The sequence below is a fragment of the Neolamprologus multifasciatus genome, chromosome 16 (assembly GCF_963576455.1).
Source record: "Neolamprologus multifasciatus chromosome 16, fNeoMul1.2, whole genome shotgun sequence".
Taxonomy (NCBI): Eukaryota; Metazoa; Chordata; class Actinopteri; order Cichliformes; family Cichlidae; genus Neolamprologus; species Neolamprologus multifasciatus.
In genome coordinates this window covers 34,736,950-34,762,219 of record NC_140454.1, presented here as the reverse complement: position 1 = coordinate 34,762,219, position 25,270 = coordinate 34,736,950, and the positions used below count along the sequence as shown (strand labels likewise).

The window sequence follows — 25,270 nt, the reverse complement described above, 5'->3', positions numbered from 1 at the left end:
TGATCAACCTATCTCTAATAATCAGCTATGTACCACAGGCCTTCAAGGTGGCTGCAGTTAAACCTTTACTCAAAAAGCCATCTCTAGACCCAGCAGTCTTAGCTAATTATAGGCCAATCTCCAACCTTCCTTTATATCAAACATCCTTGAAAGAGTAGTTGTCAAACAGCTAACAGATCATCTGCAGAGGAATGGTTTATTTGAAGAGTTTCAGTCAGGTTTCAGAGTTCATCACAGCACAGAAACAGCTTTATTGAAGGTTACAAATGATCTTCTTATGGCCTCTGACAGTGGACTCATCTCTGTGCTTGTCCTGCTAGACCTCAGTGCAGCGTTCGATACTGTCGACCATAATATCCTATTAGAGCGATTAGAACATGCTGTAGGTATTACAGGTACTGTGCTGCAGTGGTTTGTATCATATCTATCTAATAGACTCCAGTTTGTGCATGTAAATGGAGAGTCCTCTTCACACACTGAGGTTAATTATGGAGTTCCACAGGGTAAACATGATTTATTGATGTACAGAGTCATGTTTGACCCCCTGGAGTCTAGACTCTGCTGGTGGAGATAGAGACGGAGGCTTGAATGGAGCCTGAGTGAGCAGGGAGAGGCCATGATGGGAGGAGGTGGGTTGCACAAAGGAGTCTGTGAGACAGAGTGAACGTTGACTGGCCTGAATAAGGCCGGCAGATAATTGGACTAAAAAAAAAAGCGCAAAGGCCACGAGATGAAGGATGTATTTGGTCATACATGATGAGCACAGCAGGAGACGGAGCTTTCTGGAGCCGATCCATATCCCAGATGCAGAAGGCTTTTTCTGCCAGCTGGGAATGAATCCTGGGAAAGCTCACTAACATTTGTGCATCTTTGTGATCGCCTCACTCGTCCCAGGGTTAACCCAGTGTGCATCTATTTGACCAGTGTATGGATCAGCATGTTACAGACCCCAGAGAGAAGCCTCCTTTACCATCAGCACCTCAAATGTTGACGGGACCTTAATTCCCACAGGAACATCAGGACAATCACACTTAACCTGAGGCATCCCAGCACATCTGAGGGCCTTTTTGCATTTGCTTCACTGAGCAGCTCATCATGTAAAGCTCCATAACTGCAGTACCATTAGCTGGACAGGGAGGATCACGAAAGACATAAAGAAGAACCAGTAATCAAACTGGAACAAGGCGGTGGATCCTGCTGACGTGGTGGAAAACTTCTTCCTTGAGTTAAAGTCAGGATTCTCTGTGCCATGACTCATGTTTCATCAAATCTCTGCTTAAAGTTTTACTCTGATACAGACTTTATAAATGAGTTTATTTTTTGCATCAATAAATCATTGGCCTGAAACATTTTCACTGCAAGATGAAGAGACAAACAGTCTGCCCAGCTCCCTCCATCAGAGGGCGCCATTGATCTGTACACTTCCCTCTGTCTGGTAGTTGTTACAATTCAATTCAATTCAATTCAATTTTATTTATATAGCGCCAAATCACAACAAATGTCGCCTCAAGGCGCTTCATAGATACAGAGAAAAGCCCAACAATCATATGACCCCCTATGAGCAGCACTTTGGCGACAGTGGGAAGGAAAAACTCCCTTTTAACAGGAAGAAACCTCCGGCAGAACCAGGCTCAGGGAGGGGCGGCCATCTGCTGTGATTGGTTGGTGTGAGAGAAGGAAGACAGGATAAAGACATGCTGTGGAAGAGAGACAGAGATTAATAACAGATACGATTCAATACAGAGAGGTCTGTTAACACATAGTGAGTGAGAAAGGTGACTGGAAAGGAAAAACTCAATGCATCATGGGAATCCCCCGGCAGCCTACATCTATTGCAGCATAACTAAGGGAGGATTCAGGGTCACCTGGTCCAGCCCTAACTATATGCTTTAGCAAAAAGGAAAGTTTGAAGCCTAATCTTAAAAGTAGAGATAGTGTCTGTCTCCTGAATCCAAACTGGAAGCTGGTTCCACAGAAGAGGGGCCTGAAAACTGAAGGCTCTCCCTCCCATTCTACTTTTAAATACTCTAGGAACAACAAGTAGGCCTGCAGAGCGAGAGCGAAGTGCTCTAATAGGGTGATATGGTACTACAAGGTCATTAAGATAAGATGGGGCCTGATTATTTAAGACCTTGTATGTGAGGAGCAGGATTTTGAATTCAATTCTGGATTTAACAGGAAGCCAATGAAGGGAAGCCAAAACAGGAGAAATCTGCTCTCTCTTTCTAGTCCCTGTCAGGACTCTTGCTGCAGCATTTTGGATTAACTGAAGGCTTTTCAGTGAGTTTTTTGGACATCCTGATAATAATGAATTGCAGTAGTCTAGCCTGGAAGTAATAAATGCATGAACTAGTTTTTCAGCGTCACTCTGAGACAGGATATTTCTAATTTTAGAGATGTTGCGCAAATGGAAGAACGCAGTCTTACATATTTGTTTAATATGTGCGTTGAAGGACATATCCTGGTCAAAAATGACTCCAAGGTTCCTCACAGTGTTACTGGAGGCCAAGGTAATGCCATCCAGAGTAAGAATCTGGTTAGATACCATATTTCTAAGCTTTTCAGCGCCGAGTACAATGACCTCAGTTTTATCTGAGTTAAGAAGCAGAAAGTTAGTGGCCATCCAAGTCTTTATGTCTTTAAGACATTCCTGCAGTTTAACTAATTGGTGTGTGTTATCTGGCTTCATGGACAGATAGAGCTGGGTGTCATCTGCATAGCAGTGAAAATGTATGCTATGTCTTCTAATGATGCTGCCTAGGGGAAGCATGTATAATGTAAACAGAATTGGTCCTAGCACTGAACCCTGTGGAACTCCATAATTAACCTCAGTGTGTGAAGAGGACTCTCCATTTACATGCACAAATTGGAGTCTATTAGATAGATATGATACAAACCACTGCAGTGCAATACCTGTAATACCTACAGCATGTTCTAATCGCTCTAATAGGATATTATGGTCAACAGTATCGAATGCTGCACTAAGGTCAAGAAGGACAAGCACAGAGATGAGTCCACTGTCAGAGGCCATAAGAAGATCATTTGTAACCTTCACTAAAGCTGTTTCTGTGCTGTGATGAGCTCTGAAACCTGACTGAAACTCTTCAAATAAACCATTCCTCTGCAGATGATCTGTTAGCTGTTTGACAACTACTCTTTCAAGGATTTTTGATATGAAAATAAGGTTGGAGATTGGCCTATAATTAGCTAAGACTGCTGGGTCTAGAGATGCTTTTTGAGTAAAGGTTTAACTGCAGCCACCTTGAAGGCCTGTGGTACATAGCCGATTATTAGAGATAATGCACTGTGCACTGTGTTCAGAGCCATGGTGGCTTAAGTATTCTTTATAACAGCACCGAGCAGTTACACGTGACCAACAACCTGTGTGAACCTCTGAGCTGCTCACTCTGAAAGACCAGCTCAGACTTCCTGCTTCACAAACTCAAGGCTGAGAGAGAAGCTACCCCAACAAGACCCAACAAAGAGATGCATGAATCCCTGTAATAATTCACAGTCACATGCCTTAAACCACATGAGTCATACGCTAGAAACAAAATGGTATTCTAAGGTCTAAGACTTTCCAAAAAAGAAGCAAAGTTAGGACAACTTACTGTCCTCTGAGGAAAACAGGAGCAAACCCAGGTTTCCTTTCAGCTCTGAAGCCAGACAGGCAAACAGAGTTCTGGTGAATATTTCCTTACCACTGTCCTCCCAACCTGTCCATGAATAATAGTTTTCCACAATAACTGGGCATTGTGATGTGATCGTACAGTCATACATTCAGGTGGCTTAAACACATGGAGAGGAGATTCAAAAATCCCTCCTTCAGTCATATCTGAGTTTTTACTTCTATACTGAAGCAAGTAATTTTCTACGCCTGTGCAGAAAGTATAATCCACAATGTAGATGCTCCCCTTTGGTACTATTACTAGAAAACCTGATACTGATTGCTACGCAGAGGATACTCAGTTATATTTATCTGTGAAATCACATGACACATAGATGGCTACCCCTCAGAGTTTTTGTGTTCTTGTTGGAGGTCAGGTTTAGGGTTCCTGCCAATTATGTACCTGCTATTTAAGAAGCAAACTCAGTCTGATGGAGAAGTCTGGGTTCAATAGTCAACCGTACTGGTCTGACCGCACTGTGCCGTGGTGTGGGGGTGTTTTGCAGTAGCTGGGCTCAGCCTCTCAGTTCCACTGAAAGGAACTCTCAATGCTTCAGCATAAGAAGACTTTAGGGACAATTTCATGCTCCCAAATTTGTGGGAACAGTTTGGGGATGTCCCCTTCCTGTTCCAACATGACTGCACACCAGCAGCCTGACAGAACGGATGGATGGATGATGGGTATATGGGATGATGGATGGATGCCTAGGTTGACGGATGGACCTTTGGAATGAATTAGCCAGGCCTTCTCGTCCAACATCAGGGTGACCAATCCTGTGGAAAGACTTCCCAGGAGATTTGCAGCTGTTATCGCTGCAAGAGGGGGGCTGACCAGTAGCGGTTTTAGATACGGGCGACACGGGCGGTTGCCCGGGGCTGCATCGTGGTGGGGGCGGCATCGCGGCTCGTTCTCATGCTGCCCCGACATCATGCCAGCGCATATAGGGAATGGCATTGGTTTTCTATCGCCCATTTGCTGGGAGTAAGGGCGCCTGCTGCTTGCGGCACAGGGAGGAGAGGGCGGGGCGGCGGGGGATGCTCTGGCTGGCTGGAGCAGCAAAAATTACCAACTCGCAAAATAAAACAAATTACAAACAAACCAACAAACACGAAAACACCAGACATTATGATACACAGTAGCGGTCCTAGCCTGTTTGGCGCCCTGGGCGAACACCCCCTCTGGCGCCCCCCCCCCCTCCTCACACACACGAAGAGAGAGACGAAGTATGCATTGTATGCAAACGTTGTATGCAAACGGCTACTAAACAGACATCATAATTCGTCATACAATGAGAACAGGACAAATCAACAATGGACACTGACTAATTAATATTATATTATTGTATATATTGTTTGGAGTTTAGTCTGTTACTGTTACTATTTTTACCATTTCTTCTTGGAGGAACTGTAACCCAAATAATTTCCTTAGGGATTAAGAAAGTATCCTGATTCTTAATGTTTTAGGATACATGACCTGCCATTATCCAATCACACATCTGGTTACCTGTGTCTTTTGCTCGTTTCTCCTTGTAGGAGTCATAATTAAATGTATTGAATTTTAATGATCACTCGGTTTTCATTTGTTTGGTTGCTATGGTGATGTGTAACGGAAGTCACGTGGGTGCTAGCGGCGACATTAAGAGGGCGTTGTCAGTCTGTCTTTCACTGGTTTGATTTTGACAGAGAGCAGGGCTGGGTAGCCGTAGTTTTTGTTGACCGCAGCACAACGAGTTTCCCCTTGTTGCATTAGAGCCTGTGATGTTTTAAGAGTTTGAATCGCGAACCGATCACATTGCTCTGTAAACTTTTCAAGCACTTTAATAAACAAGCGAGCAATTCCACCTCTCGCATTACTGCGTAAAGTTGAGAGGCAAATAGGCAGGCTCAGTCCCCGGCCTCTAGCGACTGTGGAAGTCGCTACACTCCTCCTCTTCTTTTCTCATTTAAAAAATGAGAAAAGAAGTTTAAAAACGGGTTGTGTGTGAGACTTTAGATCAACAAAATATAAAATATACATTTTAAATTGTTATTGATCCCTTTACCCCGAGTCCTAAAGTGTATATTTATTTTCTTACTCTTCTTATATATATTGTTTGTTTACTTGCACTGTTGTAACTGGAGCCTCGTCGTCTCGTCTCTCTATAAACTGGACTGTATGTAGCAGAGATGACAATAAAGTTTACTTTGACTTCAGCAGCGAGCAGGCGCACCGAGGGCTCTCGCGCTCACTTTTCGAGTATAGAATTTTGAAAAAACATCGGTGCAAATTATAAGTCTGTATCATGATGTCTGGTGTTTTCGTGTTTGTTGGTTTGTTTGTAATTTGTTTTATTTTGCGAGTTGGTAATTTTTGCTGCTCCAGCCAGCCGGAGCATCCCCCGCCGCCCCGCCCTCTCCTCCCTGTGCCGCAAGCAGCAGGCGCACCTAGCAAACGGAGGGCGCCCTTACTCCCAGCAAATGGGCGATAGAAAACCAATGCCATTCCCTATATGCGCTGGCATGATGTCGGGGCAGCATGAGAACGAGCCGCGATGCCGCCCCCACCACGATGCCGCCCCGGGCAACCGCCCGTGTCGCCCGTATCTAAAACCGCTACTGATGATACAGACTTATAATTTGCACCGATGTTTTTTCAAAATTCTATACTCGAAAAGTGAGCGCGAGAGCCCTCGATGCGCCTGCTCGCTGCTGAAGTCAAAGTAAACTTTATTGTCATCTCCGCTACAGACAGTCCAGTTTATAGAGAGACGAGACGACGAGGCTCCAGTTACAACAGTGCAAGGAAACAAACAATAAATATAAGAAGAGTAAGAAAATAAATATACACTTTAGGACCAGGGGTAAAGGGATCAATAACAATTTAAAATGTATATTTTATATTTTGTTGATCTAAAGTCTCACACACAACCCGTTTTTAAACTTCTTTTCTCATTTTTTAAATGAGAAAAGAAGAGGAGGAGTGTAGCGACTTCCACAGTCGCTAGAGGCCGGGGACTGAGCCTGCCTATTTGCCTCTCAACTTTACGCAGTAATGCGAGAGGTGGAATTGCTTGCTTGTTTATTAAAGTGCTTGAAAAGTTTACAGAGCAATGTGATCGGCTCGCGATTCAAACTCTTAAAACATCACAGGCTCTAATGCAACAAGGGGAAACTCGTTGTGCTGCGGTCAACAAAAACTACGGCTACCCAGCCCTGCTCTGTCAAAATCAAACCAGTGAAAGACAGACTGACAACGCCCTCTTAATGTCGCCGCTAGCACCCACGTGACTCCCGTTACACATCACCATAGCAACCAAACAAATGAAAACCGAGTGATCATTAAAATTCAATACATTTAATTATGACTCCTACAAGGAGAAACGAGCAAAAGATACAGGTAAGAGATGTGTGATTGGATAATGGCAGGTCATGTATCCTAAAACATTAAGAATCAGGATACTTTCTTAATCCCTAAGGAAATTATTTGGGTTACAGTTCCTCCAAGAAGAAATGGTAAAAATAGTAACAGTAACAGACTAAACTCCAAACAATATATACAATAATATAAAATTAATTAGTCAGTGTCAATTGTTGATTTGTCCTGTTCTCATTGTATGACGAATTATGATGTCTGTTTAGTAGCCGTTTGCATACAATGCATACTTCGTCTCTCTCTTCGTGTGTGTGAGGAGGGGGGGGGGCGCCAGAGGGGGTGTTCGCCCAGGGCGCCAAACAGGCTAGGACCACTACTGGGGCTGACATCATATTAAACCTATTGATGGATTAAGAATGGGAATGCCACTCAAGCTGATATCCGTGTGAAGCCAGCTGAGCCAATCCTTTTGTCAATATACTGAACAACAGCACAGACGCTAAACTAGTGATATCAGGTAAGGTTGCTAAGCAGGAGAGGACGGCGAAACAAACAGAGGCGTTGACTGACTCAAGTCCAGAAGCCCTAAACAAACACCAAAAGCATCAAAGCCTGAGACCACAAGCACGCAAACAAAGGAGCTAAATCCATACTTCAAAGAATGAGCGGAGAACTACAGGCACAGGTTCATAATCAGAAAGACTGGAGGTGACCGCAAGGCACACAGGAAAACCAGAAAATGAAGAAAAACAGGATAAAACTACGAAAATCTGACAAAAAGTCAAAAACATCAAAGACAATTAAAACCTGAACCACATTTAAATCTGGTTCTTTCAATCAGCAGGTTTTCAACCCAATCACTTCCTGTATGAGGAGTAACAGGACCCCAGGTCAAAAAGATATCTGGAATATTTGGAAATGAGAAACAGGGAGAAGAAAGCTTCAGGCGGGAGAACAGAGGACTGATTAAGAGAATAAACAGAAATCAAATATCAGCTGTTTATCAGCTGATCAACCGTTTTGGTTCTTGGCCCCGCTGTGACCCTTTGTTGGTCGTGCTCGGAGTGATTTCATTTTCTGACTCGGGGAAGTGACGGGGAATACCAGCTGAGAGCGGGGAGAGGGAGCAGCTGTGAATCACGAGGCTCCACCGCCGCTCTCCGCTGGGCGCCACGGAGCGCACTCACAGCACAGTGACTGTCTCACCTGTCTGTGCACGGCAACATCACAGAACATCCCTCAGCTTATATGTAAGTACGACAGATTATTGAAACCTCAGTCTCTCTCCACCACCATCACCTGTACATAAAAGATGGCCCTCGCTCCATCTCATCTCCCATTAGCTTGTTTTATTTGGATGAAAGCTCAGAGCTGACGAGGCATCAGCCAATGCTAGTGCTGGTCACGGGCACGCCTCTAATATTTGGCAAACGTTCCTCAGAAAGGCACGCCTCAGCGTCGTCAGCAGGCTTCTGGCATAAGTCTGGTTAAATTCACCTCAGGCTGCACGGACTACTTTTCCACGTCTGTCCCGTGTACTCCATACATTCCTGACAGAACAAGAGCAGTTCAAACACATATCACATCAAACACAGAGAAAGACTCAGCTCAGACTTGTTGGACGGTCTATTAACCAAACGTAGTCTGTGGGGACTGACACACTGCTGGAGCCTCTGCTGGACGTCAGAGGAACTGCAGGTTGCAGCTTAGTTACGCTTCATGTTCGCCGAAAGTGTCGTCCAATCTCCTTCAGGCAACCTTTGGCACTGACTCAGGGAGAATAGGAAACTCAGGCGCACAGCAGCATTTGCCAGTAACTGAGAGAAAATTAGCCCAGATTATTCCCAGATATGTCTGCTGTCTGAAATCATCACATTCAACTTTCAGCCGTTAAATCTGTAGAGCACGCCACCATTTCTGCAGATGTGTTAACAGACCTCACTGCATTGAATCATATCTGTTATTAATCTCTGTCTCTCTTCCACAGCATGTCTTTATCCTGTCTTCCTTCTCTCACCCCAACCAATCACAGCAGATGGCCCCGCCCCTCCCTGAGCCTGGTTCTGCTGGAGGTTTCTTCCTGTTAAAAGGGAGTTTTTCCTTCCCACTGTCGCCAAAGTGCTGCTCATAGGGGGTCATATGATTGTTGGGTTTGTCTCTGTATGTATTATTGTATGATCTACTGTACAATATAAAGCACCTTAAGGCGACTGTTGTTGCAATTTGGCGCTGTGTAAATAAAATTGAACTCCCCAAGAAGGTCATTGTTGGGAAAGCTACAAGATCAACCATCCTTTTTCCATGTGACAGTATGAGCAAATAGAAGTGGTTCATCTTGGAGGGATTTAGTAGCTGAACTTTACATGAATCAGGTCATTTCACCCGAGGAAAGTGCAGCTTTGGTCGAGCTTTCACATACCTGTCCAACATTTCTGCCACGGGAACAGAACCAGCTGCAGTTTATCAGCGACACTCAAGCTTTTCTTCATGACGTGGAAAAGACCAAAGAAAAGCTCTGCAGCAGAGCAAACGCCTGTAAGTGAAAAATCACTCGTTTCATGTTTTTACACTGTTGGGCAACAGTGCACCATAGAAACGCAGGGGCGTGAGTTTGAGTCTGCACAGAGGCTCTTTGCTGCTGTAAACAGGCTGTTAACATGCAGGGACTGACTCACTGCTGCCTCTGCTGGACGTCACAGGAACTGCGTCATCAAACATGTGAAACGAGGGTTTGGAACGAGAAGATGTTGCACACAGTAACATGAAGTGAGTTTGGTTTTTTCAGGAGTTTATTTAGTTTCTGATTGTAAACACAGCTGCACAACAAGCTTATATACAAAGGTTAACAGAGGTCAGCAGATGGGCGGGGCGATTCAGAGCAGGAAGTCAAACCACACGACTGATGCTTCTTTGATTATAATTACCGTTTGATTTGTCCTGCTGATACATGCCACAGATTCGGTTTCTACATCACCATGTGGGCGGAGCATAAGCTGCAGATGGAGGTAAGACAGACCCATAAAGAAAGCAAGAGTTACCAGAACAGAGATTCTATAAGAACCATAAACGGAAGAAAAAAACGTGCTGTTACAGTAAAACGAAGATTAAATGAAAGCGACACAGAGGCCGCCGCCCGCAGAGATGTCATGCTTGTAGCCAGGTGCGCTCACGTAATGAACTGCTTCCTCTTTGATTAATGCTAGCACCTGCAAGCTACCTGTGAAAGTTAAAGTGATGCGTGATGGCGCGCAGAGTTGAGCTGTGTGGCGAGGGTTAAGACGACGGTAGCGGCTGAAGGAGGAATGTTTTAGTCAGCACCAGCAGGACTTCCTGTCTGCCTGAACCAGGATCAGCAGCTGCAAACGGCGACGCTCCAGCACGACTCGTTCCTTCTGCGTGAGGGGCGTGGCTCAGCAGTTCAGTCTTTTTCAGTGTTTGTGTTTAAAAAGAGGCGCTCGTTTCACAGTGACTGGCGGAAAAAAGGCACGCCACACATTTCCCACGGACCCGTCTCCTCTTCGCTCAGACGCACACGTCCACGACGCCCTCGTCTGCGACCTCGGGCTGGCTCTTGAGGTGGGCCGTCATCTCCCGCAGGTTCACCCGCTCAGGGTCCAACAAACCCTTAAAGCTGTCATCGCTCCCCATGTGGTTGTGGCGAACGGCGCTGAGATGCTTCAGGGCAGAGCTTGAGGAGCCGCCGCCAGAGGAGTAGACGCCGGAGTCGCCGCTGCTGCTGCTGTCCTGCCGGCTGTGCCTGACACTGCAAACACAGAGACACGGTTTAGCTGGCGTTGCCGGATCTGCCATCATGAACGCGCTCTAATGAACACGCCAACACTGACCTGCTGTTCGGCTCCAGGCCCGAGGGGGGCGCTGCCAGCTCCTCGGCAGGAGGGATGTGGATTTCCAGAACGGCGGGCAGTGGACAGATGGTCACACCTTCACACAGCAGCTCAGACTCAGAGTCCGGGGTGAGGAGGCGAGGGATGTCGGAGCCCGGAGAGCTGCAGAGGTACTGCAGGAGGACAGAGGAGAGAAGAAGAGCTGCTGATGATGCGCACATCACAGAGAAACGCCCCGATCACACCTCATCATGAGTGTTCCTGTTTAAATAAAACAGATCAATCAGGTGAACACCACCCGCTCATCAACTGCAAGCTACCTTCTTCAGGTGGGAGGGCATCTGGTCGGACGGCTTCAGAACATCCTTTATGGTCTTGCAGCACCTGAATAAACCGTAAATGGTTCCCAGTACAATCAGGAAGAAGAACAGCAGCGAGCCCAGGAAGTACAGGAAGATGTTCCACCAGGGGATCGAACCTGGAAACAAACCGACGCCGTTAGATGGAGGAGCTCCGCCTTCAGAGTCACAGCTGTCACCATGAAGATGGTACACAGCAAATTCAAAAGTGTTAAATGTTTTGGTGTTAGTAGTCTTAGAGTTAATTTTACTCTAAGTAGAGTCACATTCTTTTAATGTAACTCTGAGGTGTAAAATGATAGTAGTTAAAATCGAGTGTTAAAATGAGTGTTTCTATTTCAAATCTGGAGGTGTTACAATGGAAACATTAACTCTTGACCTCTTAACTCTGAACTCCTACAGGGGCTATGACACCAATAGAGTAAATTCACAGACTCCGCCCCCAGCACGGCTCCAATCGAAGCTGAAGTGAAGCCGTTTCAGAACATTTTGCTCTACATATTTGAGTTGTTTGCCATGCTTGGTAAGTCATTTTTTCAAAGATTGTTTCAATTATTGTTATTAGCTTTTACTTCTGTGGCTCTTTGGAGTTGAGACAAAGCTGTGTGAAAGGCATTAGCCATGTTGCTCGCTGATAGCATCGCTCGCTGTTTTAGCTAGCTGAAAGGCATTGTTTTCGGCAAATACCACAGCCTTGAAAAAAAGCTTGCATGTGAATTTTTGGTTAAATTTTTTGGTCAAATACACTTAAAACAATGTCTAGAATGTGAAATGTTGGTATAATGGTGCTACTTGAAGCCTGAAAACGATCTCCCATAAAAAACGAGCAAACAGTAGTAGCAGATGTCCTGACTGGTTCTACGTTAGCATTTAGATCCTCCAGAGTTTTGTGCACACGGTTTAGGTAAAAATGAAAAAGGTTGAGGTTTTACATTTAGTTCAGTATTACCTGTTGCCTGTGTCCTTGTCTTTTGGGAAAATACTTTACACAAGTAATGGCTCAAAAAGGATTCCTTTTTTTTTTTTACTGTGCTGCAATTGATTTGTGCCATTAATTAGTGTCAACTAATTTTTATTCAATCTCCACAGAGGATATGCTTGTGAAGATGGAATATGGGGGAGAGCAGAAGTGCGTTGCAGTTCCACAAAGTGATGACTGAAGGACATGCATACTGTATTTTGTATTTATTGAAATAAGTGATGAGAATGCTGTTATTTGCATTTACCAGCTCACCTATGTCAGACCTTTTGATAAACGAAATTCTAATGAAAGTGAGAACATGTACACTGTTACATCTTTCAGAAAATGTTTTGAAATTGTGGTGCACAGTTCAGAATAAATGTTTTTCAAAAACCATTGCGTCTTTTTAGTAAATGTTTATTTCCAAAAGAAATTTCTAGAAGTTCAGAACAGTAAAATTCCCGCTTTTTAGAATTAATTAGAAGATAACTCTTACGTAGTTAAACTAAAATACTCTTTGAGAGTTAATATATAAACTCTTAACACCAAGTGTTAAATTATCAACTCCAGAGAGATTTGGTGTTTAACACTAAATCAGAGTTAACATACCAACTCTCCAAAAAGAGTTAAATTAACACTCTCTGGTGTTTTACCCATATAGACACTTTAAAAGTGTTGAAATCAAATCTGACAGTGTTAATTTGGACATGCTGGATTTGCTGTGTAGCAGACCATGTGACCACCCTCTCAGACCCCCAGAGAACTTCACTTATCACCTCTGCAGGCTGTGATTGGACGAGTTTAGACTGACACCTGATTGGTTCTCCTCTGATGTGTCCCTGCGTGGAGGCTGTGCTGGTATCTGTTTTAATTTCTACATCAATTCGATTTTGACTCAGACAGAAACTGGTCTCTGAGTGCAGAGAGAGAGAGAGAGAGGGCGAGAGAGAGGGCGAGAGAGAGAGAGAGGGCGAGAGAGAAAGGGCGAGAAAGAGAGAGAGGGCGAGAGAGAGAGAGAAAGGGCGAGAGAGAGAGGGCGAGAGAGAGAGAGGGCGAGAGAGAGAGAGGGCGAGAGAGAGAGGGCGAGAGAGAGAGAGAAAGGGCGAGAGAGAGAAAGAAAGGGCGAGAGAGAGAAAGGGCGAGAGACAGAGAGAGAAAGGGCGAGAGAGAGAGAGAGAGAAAGGGCGAGAGAGAGGGCGAGAGAGAGAAAGGGCGAGAGAGAGAAAGGGCGAGAGAGAGGGCGAGAGAGAGAGAGGGCAAGAGAAAGGGTGAGAGAGAGAGAGAAAGGGCGAGAGAGAGGGCGAGAGAGAGAGAGGGCAAGAGAAAGGGCGAGAGAGAGAGAGAGAAAGGGCGAGAGAGAGGGAGAGAGGGCAAGAGAAAGGGCGAGAGAGAAAGGGCGAGAGAGAGAGAGAAAGGGCGAGAGAGAGAGAGAGAAAGGGCGAGAGAGAGAGAGAGAGGGCGAGAGAGAGAGAGGGCGAGAGAGAGAGAGGGCGAGAGAGAGAGAGGGCGAGAGAGAGAGAGGCTGTGCTGTCACAGCTGCAGGAAGCAGAGCGCCAAGCTTAGTGACAGTGACGGCGTTACCTTCGGTCTGCATGCAGTGCGGCACCGTGAAGTCGCTGATCTTTGAGTAGAAGTCGTCGCGAGACTGCACGCTCACACAGTACCAGGTCCCACGCCTTCAAGCCCGGCAACGTCACCATGGTGGTGTTGATCCTCAGCTGCTTATGAGGCGAGGCCTGAGGGGGAGGGGCAAAGGTCAGAGGGGTAACGGCAGAGAGCATCAGTCTGAGCGGACCGCCACGCACCAGCATGAACATGCAGTCAGACATCATCATCATCATCATCATCAGTCCTGTAATAGTCTGACTGACTGCAGCCAATCAGGACAGATTGCAAACAGGACTGTGTGTGTGTGTGTCTGTGTCTGTGTGTGTGCGTGTGTCTGTGTGTGTGTGTCTCTGTGTGTCTGTGTGTGTGTGTCTGTGTGTGCGCGCATGTCTGTGTGTCTGTGCGTGTGTGTCTGTGTCTGTGTGTGTGTCTGTGTGTGCGCGCGTGTCTGTGTGTCTGTGCGTGTGTGTCTGTGCGTGTCTGTGCGTGTGTGTCTGTGCGTGTGTGTGTGTGTTTCAGCCTAACTTAAACTCCACCACGAGTGTAAACGTGACGTCTGTGTGGTTTCCTGTGAGTTTGGTGCTGAACACGTTCTCTCACAGACACGATCACTGCAGCTGATCTGTGCTCAGGAACAAACACTGAGGCTGCACCTCTGCAGCTGGACCACGTCTTCATCATCATCGTCACCTTTATCACACACAGGCCTGAGACGCTCACGTGTCCCGTCTACTCACTCGACCGCCTTTGTACAGTCCGAGTCAGTCAGCTGACCCGAGGGGGCGGGTCCTTCTGCAGATGTGGTGGGTTCTGATAGGTTCCCGTGTTTCTGTGTGAGGCTCTGAGCTGTCCGACACGGTGGCGCCCGATTCCTCCGTGCATGTCGTGTTTGTGTGGCGTTCACCCTCATCATCGACTCGCTCGTCACACGCTCGGCTTATTTTGGGACGTGCTGCAGTGACCCGTTTCTTCCTCATCAAACCAGTTTTCTGCTCGCTGCTCAACTGCAGCCAGCTTGCAGGAAGTGTGGCAGGAAGTACGGCGAGATTCACACAGGAAATACCTCTGTTCTCTACCGAAACGTCTTGGGGAGGCGAGAATAAACACGCACGCACACACACACGAGGAGAAAAGGTAACACTGAAGTGGGAGGAGCTTCCTACCTGCCCATCAGCCTGGCGCTCCCAGTACTGGACGTGGTAGTACAGGTTGGGGACGTGCTCCCTCATGGAGGTGTTGTTGCTGGTCAGCGGGTCGGTGACGACCACGTCCAGGTCGCTTCCAGCAGGAGCGAGGGTGACGTTGCTGGGAGGCCCCAGAGCCGCTAGACGGGACAGAGAGGAGATCACATTTATTCACCTGATGAGCAGGTGTTTTACCTGCTCTGACACCCGTGAGGCGGTCCTTAAACACCATGTGACGTCTACTGAAGGCGCCCGGGCAGACTGCCGTCACACTGCACAGGGCCTGAAACCTCTGCAGCTGGACCGGACTTTAGCTCAGGCCGCCAACGCTGAAATAACAACCACAGATGAAGTGACAGCTGTCCTGATTTCTCCCCATCGGCTGCTTCCTTCTTTCTGCCTGTCTGACGCCAGCAGCAGATTTAAGCAACACCTGACTGCAATCTTACAAAAACAACTCGTCTACAGAGATAAAGACACAAAAGAACAGAAAATATTAATAGTAACATTCAAAGGCTGAACAGAGAAAAATAAGAGCAGGAACATTTTCTACCATCACACACTCAGCAGGCGTTACATAAACCTCTGACGGCTCCTCCTCCTGACCCGTCATCATCATCAGCACAGGTACAAACCAACAGGTGAGTCTGGAGACGCCCACACTGACCTGAGACCTGCGCCTCGCTCTGATCAGTGATATCAGGCTGCACTGAATAATTGGAATAACTCACAGCGTGCTGCGATGTTATCACCGCACCAAACAACAAATAAACCGCTGCCGTGCAGACGTGTGCGAAAGCGGCGTGCCCACGCAGCCTGCAGTCTGATGTCATAGTTTAAGATGGAGTCTGTCGACAAAGAGGCGGAGCCTGTTCCACAGGTAGAAACAAAATGTGTTTGTAGCAGCGCCCGTCGTTCCAGCTCTGCATTGCCCGCCGTTAACTTACAGCCACAGGCGTCAAAACAGACTCATCCTTACATGGCAGGGCTGCGTCTAAAGGGGGGCTCGGGGTGGACTACCATACTTATTTTAAGGCTTTGCCATTTTAGGCAGACAGCCTGGATTCAACCCCGGGACCTTGTTACTGTGAGGCGACAGACCGCAATCGATGAACTACTCGATTATTCAAATCAATGCGACACGTTCGTGGTGTCGGTCGTCTACATGCAGAGAGCTCCGCTGCTCGGGCTGCATATTTGCATGTTGGTATATGTGAGGCAGCACACAGTGCAGGCTCAGCTAGGCAAATACAGCCAAGCCCATAATTATAACACACTGTCACATCTCAAGTTCCAGTGGCTGCAGTTTCCACGGATGCAGATCAAGGAGGACGCCACCTCTCCAGAGAAGGCGCACAAATACCCGCTTGGCCTTTGCAAATGCTCATCTGGACACAGAAGAGGACGTCTGGTCTTCTGTGTTTTGGTCGGAGGAAGAAAAAATTGACTTGTTTAGTAACGATGAGGTTTCTTTAATTGAACCCAAAAAACACCATCCCCACTGTCGAACATGCAGGTGGGAACGGAAGCACGGTGAACGGCACCATGAACGAAGATTCTCAACAACAACATCAGGCAGTCTGCAGAGAGACTTGGCCTCAGGCACCAGCGGACATTTCACAGCAAAACCATTAACGCTGTGCAGCGGCCCGGCCAGAGTCCTGACTCCAACCCAACTGAGACTCTGTGGACGAGCTAAAGACCAGGGCGAGGAGACCCTCCAACCTGAGCTCACTGCTAAAGACGAATGAGCAGAAATACCTGTGGAGACGTGCGAAACACGGATCTGAGTTTGCCAATAAAGGCTTTTCTAAGAAGACTATGAATCATTTTGGATGTGACACTTTTTGCTGAAATGTAAATAAAAGCTGAGAAACCTCTTGGACATCGTCTTAGTATCTTTTGAGAGACTCCCGCATCACAAAAAAACAAAATAAAAAACTCGCTGGTTGAATAAAAGTTAGGTCAGAGCTGTGGGCTTGAGTGTATCTACACTAATGGTTCAGACAACAGGTGAGCTCAGGTCCCAGGATGTGTAGTGAACACCTGCAGACTTTGTGACTGCTTGGCTGATTCTGGTTCATTCACTGCAGTGATGAGAGCCTCGCACATGGACGCACAACTCACAGTCAGATGTTTGAAGCTGGAGATCTTTATCTCTGAGCGCAGCTCTCGGCTGTTGCGCCGATGCAGTGCGAAGGCTGTTCGCCTCTGAGTCATAACACCTTGTTTTTGATGGTTTGTGGTGAGCTCACACGTGAGCTCACACGTGAGCGCACACGCTGCTGCAGCATGTGAACATCGCAGTTCCTGGAAAGCCGAGTACTCGTCTTACCCTCCTTATCGGGGCAGAACTCCGTCTGCGCCCACTCCGAGTGCCGCCCGTCCACGGTGGCTCGCACCCGGAGCACGAAGATGCCCAGGTAGTGCAGGTTGAACTGTGTGAGGTCACATGACCGGTGTGACGTCTGGTTGCACGCCGTGGTCCAGTTTGTCTTTTTCTTCTTAGACTTCAGCTGGTACCTCCTGAGGATACGAGAACATGAAAACACATTAGTGGAGGGAGAGCTGTCATTGAATAAAATCTAATTACAACAGCAACACCAGCCGTGTTTCAGTAAACGTGTGTTTCATCGGTCGGGGCTGGGAGGTTAACGCCTGTGGAAGCAGGATGATGGAGACGAGGGAGGAAAACTGCGAAGAGGAAGGCTGCTGCACGGCTCCCTGAGGCATGGAGCACACTCTGACTTACACTTAAACTCGTATTAAAATACCAGCGAGGAGTTAAAAGGTCTCGTGATCACATGATGGCAGGCCAGGTGGTTAATAAACGTCCCAAATGACTTCCAGTGAAACCAGAGAGGAGAAACACGAGCCGGGACACGAGCTCTGCTTCAAGTATGAGGAAGCGATGGCTGTTACTGAGCCTGAGCCCGGTTTCCAGTAAGCCTCTCTGACAGCTTCCTGTCGCTGGTTTGGATTAAACGCATCAGCTGACACCATCAGGACCCGACTAACAACCCAGGCAGACCCCGACGTTTCACTTCCAGTGAAGCCGATCAAAGCTCACCCAGGCCCGAGTCCACGAAAGCGAGCCCGATACCAGGAGTCACCATGGCAACGGCGGGATAAGGAGCAGAGCCTGCATTTGGAGGAAGGCTGAGTTTAATGTTAAGAGCAGCAGAGGAGCCATCACTCACACAGCTCGGTTTTATTTACAGGAGTTTCACATCTTTAGCGATTCAGCCGCCGGGAGGAAAAGAAGCTGAACTTCAGACTGCGCTGCAGGTTTGAAATGTTCCTCGCATCGTTCACGGCGTCGTCGTAACGACAGATGTTATGAAAGGCGACTCCACCAGCTGTTAGCGGGGTTACCACAGCGGCCCGTCGCCATGGTGAATCCCGGTGCCACAGCTCCATTGATGATGTCTTTCTTTACTCAGGGCTGGTTTCCCTCTCAGCAGCGCTCTGTGTTACCATGGTAACTGACTTTAAAGCTGGCTCACAGTTCTCTCAGCTCAAACCTGTTTCAGGTGGACCACGCCCCCTGTGTCCACCGTCCGACAGGTAAATAAACCCCGCCCTCGTGAGTCTCAGACTTACGGCACATATTGCGTGGTGAAGGTGACGGCGTGGGTCCCTGCGGCGCCCGGCGGCCAGTCCCAGCTCAGCGTGTAGTTGGTGTTCAAGGTCTTGGTGATGACGTTCTGAGGAGGCGGCACCTCGGATCCATCGGCTCCACCTGCAGGACAGAAACAGAGTGACACACATTCATCTTCTCTTTGTATTATAAGAACCATCCAATCCCAGCTGTTAGAGGGCGACAGGAGACCGATCGATGAGGATTCCTCAGGCCTGATGCTGATTATTGGTAATCAATCAGTAATCAAATCAGGCTGATGTTTCAGGACTGATTCCTGTGAGGCCGCGCTGACGACACACTGAGCTGAAAAGATTTGTTTCTGTCTTTGAGAAAGTAAACGTGTGCGCAAGGCTCTAGACATGTGACCTACTTCCTCAAAGGTGCGACTGAAAAAAAATCGTAGGTCACAAGACGGCGACCAGCTGAAAGAAAAGAAAGTCTCTGTGTGGTCAACAGACACGCTTTGCTCATATCGTGGTCTAAACCAATCAGAGATATTCACTCTGTTTGCCAGGAGAGGGGCGGGGCAGGGAGGAGAGGGCGGGGCAGCGGGGGATTGGCTGGAGTGGGGTTAACAGTTTGCATACTATATCGCCATCTCTCACTATCTCTCGCACTCTGAGAAAGTCAACATGTGTGTGCGAAGAGAAAAACAGAAATCTTTCCAGCTCAGTGTGTCGTCAGCGCGACCTCACAGGAAGTAGTCCCGAGACATCGGCCTTCCAGGCAGCAGCAAACAGGTCGTCAGAGGACGCCGACATGAGGTGTAACATTGCCCATTGCACCGAGGTTACAGGCGTCATCGCAGACACATGAGGAAAAGGACAAGTTACAGAAGTAAACGTTAGTCTATAGCCCTGCTGTGTTTGTGTCTGAGGGTTTGTAACACGTGCACACGCACGTGCACATGCAGCAGATCAGCTGCTGCCATCTTGCCTCTAGTCTCTGTCTTCAGGTGTCCACAGGTGGTCATTGTGACCTCAGTCTGGGACATGAACCCAGTGTTTGATTCCCTCCCCAATTATCCATCCCTAGGTCCTATAACTAAGAGAGGCTTTTATTTTGAAAAATAGCCATCAACTTGTCACATGACCCTTATGTTGTTCCTTCATCCTTAGCTGCTGGCCCCGCAGCTGTAAATCAGGTCCACATGGCTGTGATCAGATTAGGGCTGTGCGATATGACCAGAATCTCATCTCCCGATATAAAACATCTATCGTCCGATAACGATATAAATCACAGAAATGTAACAATTTCTGTAACTTCTGTGAATCTCAGCAGCTCGACTTGTGTGAAGTGTTTCCAGCTGGGCGTCATGTAGCTGGTCGAGTGTTTTAACCGATGCATGAAACGATACATTTTTAGACATAAGTTGTAACGGCGCCGTTTTCTTTGTATTTCTTACACGGCGTGCTGCGGGGAAAAGCCTGTTCTAACGTTTGAGTCTAAGGTTTATTTTTTAGCACCTGACGTCTTTTTTACTTCTCATCCGTAAATAATCTGCTCTTTCACGTGGTTCAGTTTATTTTGAAAAGTCTCAACAGGATCTTAAGCTTTATTGTGAAAGGTTTATGTGGAACATAAACAAGCGGACACGCGATGGTGTTACCGTCGTTGTTGCTAACGACAACGCATAAAAACAGGTGCTTGTCCGTCCGTAGTGTGGTTATATTAAATATAAGAGAGAACTTTAAGAAATTAATAATAACTACAGTCACCATCAAACCATGAAAAATGTTGCTGTAAACAGTTTATTTTACACCACGAAACAAACGATAGCGTAAAATGAAACGACAGATGTTTTTATATCATCATCTGATATATATCGTTATATCAAACAGACCTAGATCAGAACAACAATAATCGTATCAGCCACGAAAACAAGCGTCTGCACATCGAGTAAAAACACAAGCACAGCGTCTGCCGAGGAACAGGAAGTGCTGCGACTAACATGACCACACCGAGAGTGAGAGTGATTATTTACCCAGCAGCCCCAGGGACACAAATAAAGCACAGGTGTTTCCAAGCAGAATAAAAATATGAGCATTTGTGAGAGTGAAGGAGGAAGTGTGGATAAAGCTTCCCCCACACCTGGATCCAGATGTGCTGGCCACAGCAACAAAACAATAATCCCCCAGGATCACAGCCACTCAGATTATTCAGCGGTGAGGATCATCTGCCTGACGACGCTCCGAGCAGACAAAGAGCCTCAAAGTTTACCCACAATGCACTTTGAGAAGGTACCAGCGCTGGGTTGTGAAAGCGGCCCAGCCTGAGCGCTCCTGGGAAGTCACCAACATTTATTTCATCTTCAACGCGCTGCCGCTTTGAAATCACTGACTGTGGGACAGAACTGACTGGTTTGATTTTCTCACCACTTTTAGACACACAGCAGAGCTTTTTGTCCGCAGCAGAAGAAATCTAAAGGATATAAAGGAAGCATCACACAGCTGCTCACAGCTGCTTTAACAAACACAGGCTTCAGACGGGACTCCTGCAGCGGCTTTAAAGCTGACTCGATGGTTTCCTCAGAGCTGACGTTTTTCAGCCCTGCTGAACTTTGGAAGGACCAGAAACACAGGAAGTTCATTGCAAGCATCAAACGTACTCGAAGCGAGTGTAGCGTGGACATGTTGATGGTGTATGTGAGTTAACTGCAGTGCAGTGACGGGGAGCTGAGTGTGGGGGGTCTGTGCGCTAAACGTGTTACTGATGCGAATCCAAAGCAGAACAACTTCAAGGTGAAACTGTCGGCTCAAAGGGCGTCGGCTCACCGCCCCGAGTAACGACGTGCCAGCCTTCACCACCGCAAGCACACAACTACAGGAAACTGTCTGTGCCTGAGGTGAGCAAGGGAAGTGTCCTTCAGCCTGCAGAGACACGCCACTGACACAGGCGTGGCCTCAGACTCACAGTGAAACTCAAGTCATGAATCAGAGAGAAACACACTGAGGCAAAGTGAAATGAAAGTGAATCCACACGACCATCAGCAGCTCACACAGCACCAGAGTCTGCACACAAATACTAGACACACACTGACGGGGAGAGCTGTGCGTTACAGCAGCAGCCATCTGAAACACATCAGTACTAAACCCATGTGACCACTGGGAACCTGTCATGACAGCACCGCTTACCTTCGTCATGAAGTCAGAGTCCTGCAGGTTCATCCAGGCTGACCGACTCTAAATGACTCCCTGTAAAACTATTATGGCCCCGTTAAACCATAAAGCACCACCAAGCCTCACACTGGCCGACTGTTGACCAGTTATTGACCAGTTATTGACCAGTTATTGACCAGTTATTGACCAGTTATTGACCAGTTATTGACCAGTTATTGACCAGTTATTGACCAGTTATTGACCAGTCACCTTACACTGCATGAGCCGACCCTCACACACCAGTAGAAGCTGTGATCACTAAAGGGAAACACACGAAATGAAGACTTTGTTGAAATGATGTACTCACACATTTTGATATGACACACACACACACACACACACACACACACACACACACACACAGGACAAAGGCTGAGGTGTGCACACTAAACAAATATGCATCACACTGAGAGTGGAAGAACCTGTGGGGCTGGATGACGCCGGCATAAAAACAGAATTGTTTGAAGAACAGCCTCATTTCTGTGAGCCTCTATTCAAAGCTCTGATCCATTTTATCCATTTTACTCATTCAGGTCAATTTATTGACCCCAATAAAAGGTGTGTGTCGCTCGCACACAGCAGTCACACAACAGATACATGACAACAAAAAGAAAACAGACAAGACAGAAGAAGGTCTGTCAGAGTGGCGTGCTCTCACAGCGTCTTCACAGCATCAGGGCGGTTAATAAAGTTTTTTCCTTCTTTATCGCCTGATTTCTCAGAGTGGACACACATCGGACTCCTGTGGTTCTAGTTTCTGTCACATAAAGGGTGAAGGAAGAATAACTGCTGCGAAGAGGACTTTCCACTCGATCATTTCCCTCCTTTCTGACAGCTTCCGGTCAAACGAGCTCAGACGCCCGGCAGCTGAACGAGGACCTGCTGAACTCTGATTAAAATGGATCCACAGGGTTCCAGCTCCAGAGGTGTGAGCGGTGTGGAACAACTGCTTCATCTGAAGTTCCTGTTTGTGGCATGATGGTGGGCGTCCAGCAGATCATGGGGTTTGTCCACCGTCGGCACACCTGCGAAAGGCTGTGGTGAGCTGGTCAGCGCAATAACGCAGAGGAGCGGCAGCCCTCCTGACCGTCACCGTTTCCACCAGAGCACGCTGAGCCTGCTGCCTGTTTCAGAGCCGCTCTGATGCTTCAAACGTAGGAACAGGAACAGCCTTCGCTTTTTCCTCCATGTTTGGTTTCAGAGTCACGCAGGTTTATTTTCATTCTGTGGGTGCTGTTCGACAATCTTTATCCTGAGTGTGAACACAGCCTCAGTCTTTCAAAGAAAAGCAGAAGAGAGCGGCGAGAGAGGAAGTGGAACACGACGTTTTTATGCTGTTTGTCAAATCGTTTTGTCCCTGAGTAAATCCCTGACCTCTTTCCATTTATTTTTACCAGGAACAGATGATTTCTGCAGAAACTTTAACACCACGAGTTCATTCTCCTGTCAGCTCTTTCACATCATCCAGCAGCTATGAGGAACAGACAATCAGGAACTGCAGTGAGCTCAGATCAGTTTCCCGTAAACACAGACGCCATCAAAGCTCACGGACACGCCGCACTCATCAATATCAGGCAACAAACTGAAAACACCGCGCACACAAAGTACAACTTTAATGCAATACTTGGAGTATATTTACTGTAATACTGTATTTACGAGCAAGACTCTGAATAAAAACTCTTATTTTATCTCCGTTATCTCAGGTTTAAAGAATCCTGAAAGACAAAGTGAAAGGTGAGTCAGTCCAGCAGCCCGAGGCGCATCTTCGTGTCTCTGTGCACAATCATAACATGAGACGAAGCGCACATCCCAAACCTGCTCTGGGAAATATTATCATACATTTCATCCGGTAAATACACTGTAAAAATCCCCCGTGGGACGCCTGTACAGAGGGAATCCCCCCCACTGTGAAACATGATCGATTTCATGTCCCGAACACCCAGGCTTCTCTGATCATGTGTCACCGCACAGAAATATTATGATTACAGCTTTCACTCCAATAACAGTCACCGCTGATTTATGCCAGAGCTGCCTGCGCGCACACACACACACACACACTCATTTTATCCACTTTAACACACTCTGTCTGCTTCGTAGAGCCTTCGGCCCCACCAACCTGACATTCCTGACTGTGACACCGAGCCAGTCTGTGCCAGTTTAACCCGTTTGCTTCCCGTTTGTGCACACGCACACGCACGCACACACAAACAGCTGCGGGCTAAAACGATCCTTTAATCTCAAATATAAACCCCACCGCGGGCAGGTGAGAGACCCACGCGGCACACAGGTGAGCCTCGCTCTGTAGTTTCGAAGAAAATTAAGTAAATAAGCAGCACGGACCGAGGCTAGCATGCTATGCTAACGCAGCCAGTTGCGGGACTTACCACAGAAGAAGAAGAGGAGGAGGAGGCCGTGAAGAAGAGCGAGGCTGTGGCGGGGGACGGCGGACATCGCGCCGCTGACAAGACCCACGGACCGAGAAACTTCCACGCCGACAGACTCAACGACTCACGGATCGGACTGACTCGGCACGGCACGTATCTCTCTCTCTCTGTTCTGTTCTGTTCCGGCGTGGTTTTCAAAATAAAAGAATGGGCGGGGCCTCAATCAACGTCCGGTCTGAGACGCGTCTGCGCCGTTGTTGTTGTCTTGTCTGGGACTGTGTCACTGGTCACTACAGCATCACTGAGAGTTAAAAACTGTCTAAATTCTTTAATCTGTAATAAAAAATGATCAGTGTTGCTGCTTTACCAGGTGTAAAAATTAAATTTAACATCCAGGCATCCATGAAAACACGATTTATTAAACTTAACAGAGTTAGACATTAGCAAGATGTTAGCTCGCTAGCTTCCACCTAAACATGATATAGCATGTTCTGACTGAGAGATTTCTGAAAAATTCAAACGTACAGCTCTGCTGTCACTTCCAACATAAATGAAGACAGAAAACTAACCAGCAGTGACGTTTGTAGGGTTACTGAAGTTGGGCTAGCTGGTATATAATGATGTGCTACGTGATCGCTAGCTACACAGCTATGTTAGCATAACATAAACACAGTGAAGCTGGAGGATGAACGCTAACTTTTTTCCCCTCGATAAAAGTTAACGTGAGGGTTCCGGATGGTTGGAGACAAATACAATCGCATGGCAGGATGCTGTAAACGGACCAAACTTCAGTCAGGAGAACAACTGAGATAATCCATCCACAATACGAGGTTAGTCATTAATATACTGCTGCATGGGCTTTACATCGTGAGGGTTTAAAAACTGAGCTTCAAAATGAACAGTGGTGGTAAAAACCGAGAGAGGCTGACAGTGATCACTGACTGTTTTTAGGGGCTTGTTCAGATTAAATAGAACAAAATACAAAACATGTTAAAAACATGAGTACGTGATGACTTAACAACTGCATCTGTGCTTCTGACCTTTGACCTGCACTCTTAAAAAACACAAACTTTTAGATCTGTTGTCTAAAGAATTCAGAGCTGAAAAGC

At 47.0% G+C, this 25,270-nt stretch overlaps 2 protein-coding genes across 2 annotated transcripts in view; one reads left to right on the top strand and one right to left on the bottom strand.

Annotated features, from left to right (window-relative positions):
* LOC146501177 (uncharacterized) overlaps positions 1–3,293 on the top strand; it is a 67,956-nt gene extending 64,663 nt beyond the window's left edge. The window contains exon 3 of the transcript XR_014869822.1: positions 3,014–3,293. The gene's annotated coding sequence lies outside the window, so the exon portion shown is untranslated. The remainder of the gene's footprint in view (positions 1–3,013) is intronic.
* Positions 3,294–9,790: 6,497 nt separating this feature from the next.
* On the bottom strand, positions 9,791–24,360 carry LOC146501176 (interferon alpha/beta receptor 1b-like). Its single transcript, XM_085135616.1, is given in 9 exon segments — positions 9,791–10,782; positions 10,865–11,037; positions 11,185–11,342; positions 13,766–13,853; positions 13,855–13,920; positions 14,956–15,116; positions 17,312–17,502; positions 18,580–18,718; positions 24,162–24,360. Coding segments are annotated over 9 exon segments (1,284 nt in total). The 5' UTR covers positions 24,229–24,360; the 3' UTR covers positions 9,791–10,541.
* Between the last annotated feature and the right edge of the window lie 910 nt (positions 24,361–25,270).